This window comes from Platalea leucorodia (genome assembly GCF_965183815.1).
Source record: "Platalea leucorodia genome assembly, chromosome: 8".
In the NCBI taxonomy this organism is placed as follows: domain Eukaryota; kingdom Metazoa; phylum Chordata; class Aves; order Pelecaniformes; family Threskiornithidae; genus Platalea; species Platalea leucorodia.
The window spans coordinates 25,390,224-25,403,982 of NC_138830.1; the positions used below are offsets into that span (position 1 = coordinate 25,390,224).

The 13,759-nt window shown below is 53.2% G+C and overlaps 2 protein-coding genes across 2 annotated transcripts in view; both read left to right on the plus strand.

The window, feature by feature from the left end:
- GPC1 (glypican 1) overlaps positions 1-5,270 on the plus strand; it is a 224,924-nt gene extending 219,654 nt beyond the window's left edge. The window contains exon 9 of the mRNA XM_082318976.1: positions 277-5,270. Within this exon, the coding sequence (XP_082175102.1) occupies positions 277-494 (218 nt within the window). The 3' untranslated portion in view covers positions 495-5,270. The remainder of the gene's footprint in view (positions 1-276) is intronic.
- Positions 5,271-11,882: 6,612 nt separating this feature from the next.
- DUSP28 (dual specificity phosphatase 28) lies at positions 11,883-13,304 on the plus strand (the record flags this gene model as incomplete). Its single annotated transcript, XM_082320931.1, has 2 exons — positions 11,883-12,230; positions 13,170-13,304. The coding sequence occupies 2 exons, from the start codon at positions 11,883-11,885 to the stop codon at positions 13,302-13,304; spliced, it is 483 nt and encodes a 160-aa protein (XP_082177057.1).
- Between the last annotated feature and the right edge of the window lie 455 nt (positions 13,305-13,759).

Below are 13,759 nucleotides of genomic sequence, written 5' to 3' on the forward strand. Positions count from 1 at the left end.
ACCTTGGGTGCTCACTCCAGTCCCAGCCCAGCCCTGCTGATGGGCCACTGCTCCCATGTGCTCCAGAGGTTTCCAGCTGCTGCAGCAGCAGGTGGTTAATGTGAGCTGGAGATCAGGAATGGGCTTGCATCCCATAGTGGGGGACGCGGAGAGGAGGAGGTGGCCGGGGCAGGGCTGGTGGCCAGAGCTCACCAGGGTTGCAGCAAGGGGAAGGCAGGGACGTTGCCCACCATAAGGCAGGCAGTTGGGTCTCACCCCATGTTTGTCTCTGTGCAGGTGACGACATGAGCGGCTCCGGGAGCGGTGACAGCTGTCCTGACGACGTCTGTGGCAAAAGACTTTCTAAGAGCCCCAGCACCAGGCAGCCAGAAACGCACGCTATTCCTAAGCAGTCTGGACATGGCATCAATGGGGCCAGCAGCAGATCTTTGCCTTCTACCTTCCTCCTCCTCCTTTTGGTGGCTTTCATTGCCGCGCAGCACTTGTGGCGGTAACTCACTAGCACAGCCAGGAAAGAGACTGCGGCCGAGGGCTTCACTTTGCCAAAACCAACCAACTAACCAACCAACCAACAAAAGGACATATTTAATTCACCTTGGCAAAAAAAAAAAAAAAAAAAAAAAGAAAAAAAAAAAAAAAAAGAAGAGAGAGGAGAAAAAGGTTTCAGTTGTTTGCTATTTCTGGCAGTGCTCGAGCTGTTTTCTTCTTTCTTGGTCTCTTCCCCAATGCTGGGCCCTTCTTTCCGTACCTCATTGTTTTACTTTTGTTATTGCCACCAACTGGCTCTTGGGGCTGAAACAAGCCTTTGCAGAGAGGCCTCCGGGGGGAACCCGGCCAGCCCCTCCGAGGGCAGCTCTTCTGCTGCCTCCAGTGGAATATGCAATCGCCCTGACGTTGTTACCCAGCCGCTGGCCAGAGCGCTGCTTACCATACCGCTGCTGACAGCACAACGGTGCCAAAGAGCAACGCCACTTCGTAACGCAGAGAGACTATGAGATCATCAGCGCTGCTCAAGTGCTGCATTCAGGGGCTCTTTCAGGTTTTTCCTCTGTACTTCCTAGGCAGGCAGAGATGGCCCTCACTTCCAGCGGTGTGCATAGGAGCGTGAGCAGGTTTGGTGGGTTGAACTGAAACAGTTTGGCAGTGGCTGTTGGACCCAAAAACGCAGAACTCCCTTTTTCTTTGGAAAGGTCACAAGTGGGTTTCTTGACTAGAGCTCGTAGCTGACAACAATTTGAAATGTAGGTCTCCTACATCTGACTGGGAATGAGTGTTAGGGTTTGGGGTTTGGGGTATTTTTTCTTTGCATGCTAGTTGGAAAGCCATTTTTTACCCAAGTGATAATGGTCCAATTTCTACCTGCAGTGCAGTACCGTCGTAGGTAACAGAGAGATGAAAATATGCACAGTGGGATTCTCCGCTTGACAGACAGTTGTGCTGCCTCCTCCTCCTCCAGCCCCCGCCATGGATGGGAATCCCTTTTTTTTTTTGGTAATAAGAAAGGCCAGGGACTTTTTACTAACTGGAGCACTGTGACTGGTTGTGAGAGCTCACACTGGGCACATGCGGGAGTGACCCTCAGGCAGCTGCCTTAGGGCAGAGAGGGGCTGGTAGCGATTGGCCCTGGGCAGTGTCCCTACCCAGGAGACTGACTCAAGGTAGCACCTACTGGGGACAATGTGGGGATGGGACACGTTTTGTTTGGGATGGTTTTTTCTTTTGGTGTTTGTTCCTGTTGCATTGTAGGTTTTTAAGTGAATCCCTGCTTTCCCTATCCCTTCGCCATCCTCCCACGCACCTTCCCTAACCGCCGCAGGGGTGGGGTGAGAGCAGGTCATGCACCCACCTGCAGCTCCATTTCGGCTCAGGGAAGGGCCAGGCTTACCCTCTGCTGCCCCGTCCCACCACGCACCAGCCTCTGGGTCATGCGGGCGGCTGCCCTAACCCCAAAATGCTTGGTAGGTTGGACTCCGTGCCGGGTTTTGAGACTGAGAGTGGTCAGTGAAAGATATAAATATCCTCATGTAGCTGTAGGAGTGTCTGTGCTTGTAGGGCTGTGTGCTTCGGTGCTTCCAGAAGGCTTCTGTACCTCACAGGTACGGCAAGCATCGGCCGGAGATGTAGGTTTAGCAGATGTTATAGATGCAACACAGTCACTGTGACCAGCTGGGCCAAGAGCACGCCCAGGGGTTGGGCTTCATTCATATGGGGTTGGGTTTGAGTTTCAAATGTGTTTGTACTGTGGAGAAGAGGGAGGGAAGAGGTGTATCTATCTCCTACTTTGCTGGTCTGCACAGAATGTGTTTGAGCATTTCTCCTCTGTCCTGCCAGAGGAGACGTGTCTTCAGGCTGAGCAAACATTTATGGGGTTAGGGGTTGGCTATTTTCTAAGAAAGGGAAGAAAAAAAAAAACATTTTTGACATTAGCAGTTTCTAGAATGTGCAATTTCAGGGAAAACGAGAACATGGGCAAGGTAATGGCGGAAAGCTGGCGCAGGCGGGCGCGGAGGGAGCTTGTCGCTGCCCTCCCTGGGGCAGGGATCCCACCGGGCACTGGGAGGCAGCAGCAGCTCCTGCCCACTTCGTCCTGGGTCCAGGTAACAACGCTCATGGTTCGTCAAACTAGGCAGAGATTTTAGGCTAGCTTTGACTGGCTACTCCAAGTCACAGTGACTGATGTTACTGACTGGGTGTCCTTCCTGCCTTGTACTGATCTAACCTGGTAGGGTTTCAGAAATGAAGGCCAGGATGCTGGACATTGGCTAAAGGACAGACAACACCACTAGACCCATCAAAACCCAGGAGTGGATAAATACAAGTCATGGGTTTATACAGATTTATTTACCTCTAGAAATATGGCAAGTTCCACATTTTACTTTTACTGCTCTAAAGAGTTCCTGTCTTTTTTTTTTCTTTTTTTTTTTTTTTTAACCAGAATTGCCAATACAAATTTAGCCTTCAGTTACAGAAATCCCCACAACGAATCCTGCAGAAACTTTACATCCAAAGCAAAAAATAAAGGGGGGCAGGGGGAGAAGGGCATTAAAACTTTATACCCTCTTCAAAAAATGGTTGGGTTGAATTGGAGTTTTAACACACGGCTGCTGAGGTCAGTGTTTTGCTTTGTAGTATGGGAGATTGAAAGTAAAGCCTTTGTCATTTCTATTTCTGTGCAGTTAGCGTTTGCTGTCAGCCTATTACCCTCAAAAGCTTCTTATGGGCCCCAGGGGGAACACACCTTAAACGGGAAGCCAAGGATTTACTGATTGTCCAGTTAATATTTTAACGGTTTAATAGCCCAAATTATTGGTCCTGTTATGATAATAAAACCCAATAGTCCAAATTAATAAGGCAAAGCCTCAAGGATACAGTAAAAACTGTTACACAGGAGAAACCCTTCCTGACGCCTTCCCCCTTTGGCTGGGGTTGCGCTCACGGGTCAGTGTCCCTCCGGCCCTGAGGGCACTGCCTCCGTCCTCCCGGAGCCGAGCTGGGGCTGGAGCAGCCTCGGCAGCCCCAGGTCTGCGCGGAGGGACGAGGGCACTGCCGGGGGCTCTGCCCCTCTCTGCCAGGAGGCACATGATGTTGGGCTTGACGCTCCCTCCCTGCTCGGCCCTGGGGCCGCTGGGTTTATTTTGTATACCTTTTCACGTGGTCCGCCTCCGCTGCTGCTTTTTGTCAGTCCCAGTTATTCAGTTTTTCTGTTCTCTTCATTGCCCTGAAGCGGTTTCCCCAACCTGCTGCAATTCCGTGGCCCGGGGCTGCACTTGGCCAAAACAGCCGAGTCCCCCCAGGGCATCGACTCGGTATCGCTCTAAACTAAAGCAAACCATGGTTACCCGATGGCTAGACAACTGCTGGCACGGCTCAACAAGCTGAAGTCAGCCCAGGTCCAGAGAAGCCCCGAGCCTGCGCTCGGGCTGGCACAGAGCCCGGGACCTTTCAGTGCTTATATCAGTGACGTTTTCTGGGCTACCGCCTGCTCGAAATCGCTGTGACAAACCTCCCCGGCCCCGTGGCGGTCACGGGCTGAGGGCTGCAGCCGTGGCGGGGGCTGGCGGCTGCCGGGGGTTGGTGACATGAACAGGGAGCTCTGGGGAGCAGGGGCTGGGGAGGAGCATTTGCTTTGATGTTACCGAGATGGTGATTCGTGGTGTTCTGGTTTGAAAAGGCCTCGTGCTTCACGGGGATGCGGAGACGGGGGTGGTCTAGAGAAGACCCCTGTCCCTGGAAAGGGGAGAACCAGAAGTAGCGGATTTCCAAATGTCTCTGTCTTTTAGCCTGCTCTTTTGTGCCATAATGTGTATGTTTTAACTAAGGGCGAGGGTCTCGAAAGGCTTTGAGAGCGCAGCTACTTATCTTTACAAATGACAAACTGCCTGTTGTTTTCTGGTGGGCTTGGTAGGGGCTAAGGTATAGCAAAATTATCTAAAGTCCACCTTTGCTTTAAGCAGATGCATTTCTATCTGCAGGAGTAAGAATTATTTCACTTATTGGCATAGCTGGACAGTTATCTATTTCTTTCTGTTACCAAGGTACTTGTAACTCTCTTGCACTGTTTATCTAAAGTTGAAATATGTTCTTTGAATCCTTGTATAAATAAAAAGGCTGGAGACTTAAATCTGTATTTACAGGGCAGTTTTATTTCTTCTCCATTTAAGCTGAGTTTGCAATTTCCTTTCTTTTTCCTTGTTAAGGCACAGATAAAGGCCAGGTCAGGAGTGCCGAGGAATGAAAGCTTGCTTTCAGCCACAGGGTTTGTAATGGGCTGATGCCAGCGTTGGCGCCACGGGTTTGCCGGCATTCAACCCTGTGTAATCTGGAGGAACAACTGCTAGGGTTGTATGGATGTAATGTCTGTGGAAACAAGGTGAACCTGACTTGAGTCATCAAAGCAAGTATGCTAAAACGTTCTCTTTCTCATAGAGGTGCACAAAAAGTCATGCATAATAGTACAAGCAATCAGAAATACCCTTGACATTTGTCATTACAAAGTGTTGTGCTAATTATTTACCATGGCATTGTACTAGTGCAGCTGTTGGTAGGGTTAACAGCAAGCAAAGCAGACGGCCGGCCCGTCGCAGTGACGTGGATGTTTAATCTCAAGCGAGTGCCTGAGACTGAACTGATGCAGCAGAAAGGTTTGTGCTTCAGCTCTGCACTGTCCAATTCCAGGAGTGGGTGAATGCAGCAGCCAAGGTAATGCGTCAAAAGCAGCTCATGAAGTGTCTAAGAGAGTCTTGGTAACTGGAAACTACTAAAAGTGTATCTGCCTGGAAGCAAATATCACTTAAATTTAATAAATTGAGTGATACCCTTGAGTGAGTAGGTATTTCTTTAGTTTCATGTCCTGCAGTTACGGCTATATAGGCGCCATATGCACACATTTATATACATACAAGTGTAGAAATGTTGGTCTTCTCCTGGGCGAAGTTGTTTGCAGACCAGTCACCTCCTTTGCCTCGTCTGTGCAATCTTAAATAATGGCCACTTAGAGCTGTGCACGTATTAAAACTGTTGGAAAACAATTCTGTTGGTTTGTAAAGCCACTGAAACCCATATGTTTGCAAATTCACTGCTACGAAATTGTGACGGGGTGGGTGTGACACAAGCTCAGCTCAGCTCCTGCTTCCCTGCAGCCACACACAGCCCGGCTTCCCCAAGAAGGGGAGGCTTCGGGGACCCTAGCAGCAGCACTGTACCTACAAGGAGCTCACCAAGAAGACGGGACCAGGCTCTTTACCGCGGTGTATGGCAAGAGGACGAGAGACAGCCAGGGTAACCGGGGCTGTTTGCATAAGGTGTTTGCACCATACCCCAACGGCAGTGGCACGAAGTCCAGAAACCCCCCAGCAGCCCCCAGCAAAATCTGGACTGAGGCACCAGACCTTTTCCAGCCAGGGGACGAGACTATTACCCTGCAGTTCAGCCATCTTCTCTCAGAGGAGGCAAATGTCTTCACTGCCAGGAGATGGCATTTGTGTTTAGCTTATAATGACTCTCCATGTAACGATAACTACCCTGTTCCTATCTCCTCCTCTGCACGGGGACTCGATACAGGGCAGGCTGGGGGGAAGGGACAGCTTTTCAGGACCATCTTCAAGTCAGCTGCAGGCAGGTCACTAGTAAACATCCGTAGCCTCATAGTGAGGCATCACGGATGCAGAAGCAGTGACATTTCCTGCTGCTAATGCGACAGCAACGCCGCTCCGGGCTGGTGGCACCCAGGGGCCTCCCGGGCCAGGGCCGGGGTGAGCTGCAGGGAGCTGGAAAGCCAGTCTCACCCTGGTAAGTCACACCAGGCACGTCTGGCAACTCCCAGAGCCATCTGCTGGGCTGCTGCCACCCGTAGGGATCGGTGGAGGGTTCATGCCACACCAAGAGTGATGCCACGTGAAATAAAGAGCACGATTTTGGTAACAAGAGCAGCTGTTATGGGCAAACTTGGCACAGTGGGCACTTTTCAAAGGGAGGACTGTTTTTGCCGTTAGCTGTATTCTTTTAACGGGATAATCCCTCTGAACAGATTCTGGGCCACGCTGAAGCAAAGTATGACACACAGAAGCAAATAGCAGGCGCTCCGGAAGGCAAATGAGACAGTCTTTTTCTAATGGTGAGATGTGATACTGCACAGCAGAAACGCATCCGAGGAAGTGATGGGGATCGTTGTACCCCACTTGTGCAGGACGAGGGGCGGAGGGGCTGCACGGAGCAGTCGGCTTAGCCCCAGCTCGGTGCCCCTCGGGAACGGCAGCCTCTCCACCCTGGCCGGGCACACACCAGCACCCAGCCACCACCGCTGGGGCCGGGGCAGTGGGGAGCCAGAGGTGCCAGGGGCGCGGTGAAAGGAAGGAAGAGGCTCCCTCACCCACCAAAACCGTGGGGCACAGTCCGGCCACGCGGCAGCCACGAAGGCGGTGCCCAGGTCCCCCCACCCCAGCAGCTCAGACACTGGGAGACGTGGAGAGTTAGTTACTATGAAAGGCTGTACTGAATAGCTCGCTGCTCAATACATCAGTCCTACATTTAAGATGAATCAAGGGGACAGCAAACACTGGTATTTCTTCTATTCTTCATCATAGAGCAGTGGCAATTTAACTGTACAAACTAAGGCAATCACAGCCTAAACAAACTTGCTCTGTCCTTCACTTGCCACTTACAGAGGCGATTTTCCCAGTAATTTCCACGAGGCAGGTAGCGAGTTGAAGTCGCCCGTTAGGAAAGCAGCATTGCTGTAGAAAGGCTGCTTGCAGAAAGGTGGCTGCGAGCAGCCCCTCCGCGGGCAGGAAAGGTTGGGGAAGGCTCCAGTGATGCTCGATCAGAGGGCTGGGCTGCTTCTGCAGCCTTCCCCATCACGGGGGCCTGCGGCACCACCGCCTCCCCCGGGCAGCCCCAGGGCTGTCCCAGGCAGCAGCAGCAGCGGCAGCAGCAGCGAGCTCCCAGCCTGTGGCCCTGGGAGACATGGTGGGGTGCAGGGGAAGTGCGGGGGGACACATGGGGCATCCGCCCCGGCAGATGGGGTCAGGACCTGCCAAGGCAACACGGGGCCCCTGTTGCATCAGCCCCCCACCCTGCAGCACCCCAGCCCCTACCTGCTCTGTGGGGCAGCCCCTCACTGCAGCCCCCCTGGGGCTGCTCTGCTTTGCCATGGGGAGGGGAGGGTGAGGGGAGGCAGGGCACGAGCCCAGGAGGCCCCTCGGGCAAGGGCTGAGCTCCCCACAGCCCCTCGTTATGTGGAAGCGCCCTGCCAGAAGGAGGTGGGCAAGGATGGACTTCTGGGACACGGGTTGGGGGGGGGCCCATGGTGCCAACTGCCACCACCCAAGGTAAGGCTGTCCACAGCCATTGCAGGAGTGTGGCCATAACCCACCATCGCTGCATCCCAGTGCCAGGACACCCCTGCAAGTCTCCCCACGCAGCTGAGCACCATGAGAGTGAGACCTGGTGCTGTGCTGCTCCCCAGGATGTCTCCAGTCAGGCTGGGGGCAGCCGTGACCCTCCACGGGCCACCACAGCACCGGTCGCAGTGAGCTGAAGAGCTGGGTGCTGGTGGGCACAGAGCATGACCTGGCTTTCGCTTGCTTCCCAGTGAGAGCTGCCGTCTGGGACACTGTGGCTGCCTACGTTCAACAGCAGCTCCTGCTGCACAAGGTGGGCTTGCACCCTTCACCCCCTCTCTGCCCTGCGGGGCTCAGGAGTCGCTCCTGGGCCAGGGACTGCCATTGCTCTTCCCCTCCCTCCGAGCCAAGGGAGAAATAAGCCTTGCACAGGTGTGGTCCCTAGCCCAGTCGCTGGAAACCCCTTGGATGCCCTGGGGCTGACAATGCTGCTTCTGCCCTGGCTCCAGCACAGCTTTTATGGAGAGTGTGAGGACTTGGCAGCTCCTCTCCAAAGCTCTGGCAGGGCAGCTTTGGTGCTTTCCCTCCAGCCAGTCCTCACCTTTCTGCCTTTCTGTTTCATCTGCTTACAGGGCATCCAAATTCCCACCCTCAGCTCCTTCGACACCGTCCCTGAACAAGTCCAGGTTGGGGACAGTGACCTGACTGTGCAGAGACCTGTTTCTGCCCAGCCAGGAACCTCGCTGACATCCACTGCCTGACAGGTGACAAGGCGTATGTGCCAGGTAGGTCCTCCAGGTAAAAACCTCACCACCCTGGCCCCTGCGGAGAGTGCAGGCTCCCCTGCTGCGTGGACGGGGTGACTGGACATTCCTATCCCACCCCCAGCTTGGAGTGTGTCTCATGCTTCTCAAAAGCAAACCACCTGCCATGGAGCAAGTCCAAAAATGGGCCCTTTGTGTGCAATGGGTGCAACAGCCAACAGTCCTGAAAAACTGCCTGGAGGGAGACAGGGCCCTGCGACCTTCTCCACTGCTGGCTCAAGCCACAGTTGAAAGCCACATTGCCTGTAGGGATGCATCACCCCAGAGCCTTGGGGCTGCTGGCACTCGATGGCAGCCTGCTGACAGGCAGCTGCAATAATGGACCCCGTCCTTCTCATGGTGTTTTCCAGGTGGCAAAGTACTGGTGCCCCTGTGGTACGCGCAGATCGCTGCGGCCACCTTTGTGTCGCTGAAGAGAGTGGTAGGGCGCATCCAGGACACCATGTCCCTCTTCTCCCACTGCATCAGGAAGGGAAAGACCAGTGTGCTCATCCTGAGGGACGCCGGCATGCTCCTCATTGAAGACACAAGAGTGCAAATTAAATACTACCATGACTTTCTGAACATGACTGGGAAGGACATCCTGGAAGAAGCTCTGCTGAGGGTAAGCATTTTGTTTCTTCTCTGCTGCTCCTCACCCATTGAAATCCCACTGCAGCACTTCTGCCAGCACCACTCGCTTTAGGCCAGCCGTGACCTGGGCAGCCCCTTGGGCTGGATGGGACCTCCAGTCCCACAAGCTCTTGCTCTGCCAGGCTCTTGCAACATTCAGTGCCTCGGCCACACCAGGGGTACCCCAAAGCCTGAGCTTTCAGCTCAGCAAGAACCAGTCCCTACTCAAGCATCCTAATTGCTGCCCTCACAAAAAAGCTGGGTGGTTTACAAATCACGTCTTTGCTGGGCGGCACTTGCTCGTTAGAAGTGTGGGCTAATGGTGATGAGAGAGCACTTGTGAGGGTTTCGGAGAGGCGGTGTCACCGCGTGGCGGTGGGCAGCCAGCTGCCTTGGTGAGCACAGAGGTCACCTCCCCGGCATCGCCTCCCCCAGCCCTGTGCTCCTCTGCTGCAGGTCCCAGGGGTGCTGGACTTGGTGATACCTCGCACAGCAATCACAGCTTCCCTGACCCACTCCGGCTGCATCGTCGTCTTTCCAGAGTATGTGCGTGCCCGTAGCCCTCGGCTGACCTAGCTGGCAGCTGCTCAGGTCCGATCTGGCGGTGTTGGGCTGCCAGGGCTTGCCTGCACCGGCAGACGCTGGGGACTGCCACCTTCAAAGCAGTTGTTCCCGGCACTCTCCTTGGCTGCCCTTGCAACTATGTGTGGCATCACACAGGGCCCACAGGAGAGGGGCTGTCGGCTGTGTCCCTGCCATGCAGTCATGCCGTTAGGCAGGACTCAGGGGCCATGCAGAGGAATTCAGTCTTTCCACCATGGCCTGGGCTGCTCTGTGGGGTAACGATGTTTCCTGGCATCCTGGGGGTACAGTGTGCTCTGCTTTGGAAACTGATGGCCTTCACAGCACAGCCAAAATGGCTCTGTTGAGTGCTGCACCCTGCAAAGGGGCTCTGGTGCCTTGGGTCACGCTGGTGTCTTCTCCTTGCACCCAGGTTTGAACTGGAGCGTGTCCACAAACCACTGCCCAGGGACCCCCGCAAGGGCCCAAGGAAGCCCACTGATGAAGGCAGGCAAAAGAAAGAAGAGCCTCTGCCACCCCCCAGGCGGGAGGAGGAAGGTAAGGCAGCAGCTGGCTCCTTTCCACAGCGTGGGGAACTGACAGGTGCCTATCTGATGAGGAAAATCCCCAGCAGTGATTGCAGAAAGGCTCATCGTCTGATCCGCAGCATCATGGCCTGAGAATAAGGGTGTGCCATGGAAATGCTGAGCTGGGCAAGAGCCAGTGCCAGGGAAGGCCCGAAAATCCCAGAAACCGTGGCTGCAGGAGGACCCAAGGGCCCCCCACATTGCTGGGGCGGGCAGCATCAGGGCAATGCTCTCCTGCTGAGCTTTCTCCTTCCTGAGGCCAGAGGCTCAGCCTGAACCGTGCCTCCTCGGGCCGGCAGAGCCTTTCTCCAGCCAGATGCCCTGAGCCCTGGGCAAAGGTAACGATGGGGCAGAGGAACAAGCCCGTGGGCAGCTCAGGCGTGTGCCGAATGGCAGGAGGCGACGCCATGCTCTTGTGCTCACGTTAGGGAGCCATCTCCCTTGGCCGCAGAGCCAGCATCCCTCTGGCAAGCTGTTACTGACGCAAGTGACGGCAGGTGTGCCGCAGGTCGGCTTCCCCTCCCTCTGTGATGGAATAAAAGCTCATCCTCGTCCCTCGTGGCTGATTCCTTACTGGCTGGCATTGTGTTTCACACCGGTCCTTTTAGTCCCTGCCCTGCTGCTGTGATAGGCCAGGTTCACCTTTGTGCCAGCAGCATATATTGATCACAGGCTCCTTTTTGCATCACAGTCAGAAAGAAAAATGTTCAAGCAGCTCAGCCGCACGCTCAATCCGCCAGGAAGCGGCTGGTACCCGTGTTCAGCCCTGCAGCACCCGCCTGGCACCGGCTGATGTGGCATTCCTGTGGCCGGGTCCTTGGCCCCGTCCCCTCCCATCCTTCACAGCTCGAACACGTGTCCACACGCTCATGCGTAAGATACTCTCTGCCCTGGCATCACACCAGCGATTTTACTGAAGTCCAGAAAGATTAGCACTACTGTATCTAGCTAGCCTAGTAAATCATTTTCTGGGTACTCAAAAGACGCTTTTGTTGCAGGTGAGGGGCCACTAGATGATCTGGAGGTGCTCAGATCAATATTGCATCATTGCACCAGTATTGCATCAGTGCTGACCCCAGCAGCAGCCTTCTGGTGAGGACGACAGGGGCTTTAGCCTCTTGTAAGAAGCTGCTATAGGGACAGGGACTGTACAAATCCAATTGTTTTGCAAATGATCTGTGGGCTCTGACGTTGCTTTTAGCTGTTCACATGTGGCTCTCGGGATCCAGCAGGCACTAGGACCTGCCTGAAGCCTTTACGCCCGAGACTGTTCAGCGGGGATAAATATAGCACAGCCCAGCGCAGCCCGGACGCTTTGCTGGGGGACGCCACCCGCACCCCGATCGCCAGCGCCCCGCCGCACCGGGGCCGTGCCGCGGCTCGCGTGCCGTGCGGAGGAGCCGATCTGGGAGCTCTGCGGCGCGGCGGTGGTGCCGGTGACGCTGCGGCCTTGGCTGCCGATGCTCCAGCTCTGCAAGGTCACGGCCTCGCTGCTCATCAGCAACGCCCGGGCAGCCTGCAACGAGGACCTGCTCACGCGAGAGGGGGTCACCTTCTGCGTTAATGTCACCAGGCAGCAGCCCTTCCCCGGCCTCCAGCAGGTCCGGGGCATGCGCGTGCCCGTGTTCGATGATCCGGCCGAAGACCTGTATCAGTATTTCGAGCAGTGCAGTGATGCTATAGAAGAGGCTGTGAAGAGCGGTGGGAAGTGCTTAGTTTACTGTAAAAACGGCCGCAGCCGATCAGCTGCCATTTGCACTGCTTATTTGATGAGACACCGAAAGCTCCCGCTCAAGGATGCCTTTGAGGTATTGTACTTATACCCAGATTTATATATAGACATCTTTTGGCTAAGAAATGCAGTGCTTACTATGAGTAATGGTGATTTCGCATAGAATTATTTTGGTGCTCTCACCTGTTTATTAGCAGTTATATAGATACTCGACATTTGAATAAAAATTCCACTGTAAGTTTTTTCACCCCCAACTTGGACAAATAAGCTTTCACTGTGAGGTTTCTGGGACAAATATAATTACAAATGCAAACAGTCTTTAAGCACTGGTAGCAAATATGCAAAGAAGTCGGTTGTTTTGTGAATGTTTTCCCCATCGTTTGCTTAGTCGCGGTAAGTGAAGTTAGAGACAGAGACATAAAGCAAATGAGTGAAACGGATGCAAGCGTGTGCAGAAGCTGTTTTGCAGGATTTGCTCTTATTACCGATGTGACAGCTCAACACAGCAAAGAAACGTCAGCTGTTAGGCCTGCTAAATAGCCTGGGACTAGCTAGCTATGAGTAATAGCATCGCAGCTTTATTAGGAAGCCCGTCCAATACATATGACTTGTGCTGTACAGTCTTTTAGTCGTCACCCATTTGGTAGGTATATCACTGAAGTCTCTAATTTAGATAACCGTTTTGCTCAGTACTAGACAGAGACATGCAGATACGTGAGCGAGTTTCACGCTATCTTAAACATGCACGGTGTCACCACGCTTTGTGAGAGACATTCACATTTCCAGCAAATTCAACATCTCCTTTTCACGCCTTGCCCGTGAATCCATTCTGTAACAGGCACCATGTGCCACGAAGTCTTAGGAAGCACAGAGTGAGATCAGCTCACCAAAATATCTGTTGATTATTCCGTAGCCAAATCAAAACCTAAGTAAATCCTCTCAAAAGTCTAAGAAGAAAAAAATCCGTTTGCATGATACCTTCCCTTGCTTCTACAATGTCTCTCCTTTCTCCTAGACTGTGAAGACTGCCAGACCAGTAGCAGAACCCAATGCAGGATTTTGGTCTCAGCTGCAGAGATACGAACAAGATTTGCAGATGCCAAAGCAGTCTGATCTGCTGAGCAAAGGACTTAAAAATAGCAATGTGTGAAGATGTTTTAAAGTGGCTTGCTACACATCTAAAAAAAAAAAAATAATCGCTTCATATATCACCTATACATAAAATGCCTTACTCCCCAAATGGTGGTTCCTTAAATTCATTCAGAGCATTGCCGTTGAAAGTGCCTGGGAAAGGGGCAGATAAGCAAGGAGAAACAACAGAAACAGCAAATGGATGGAAGGACTGTAAACAAACCAGAGAAAAGCATGGTACCTTCAGTGTTTCTTTTCCCCTGAATGACACTGAACACAGTAACAATGTATTGAATGAATGAATGAGTTACTACATAGGGATTTTAATCTTGGTTTTTAATTAAACTTCCCGGTGACGTCACTAGAAGACCTGATGCCAGACCAAGGAAGTTCTGAATTTCTATCTCACCTACTGGATCATAATTAATGTTCATGCGCTGACACAGCCTTTGGTAAGAAACTGATACTGGAGTG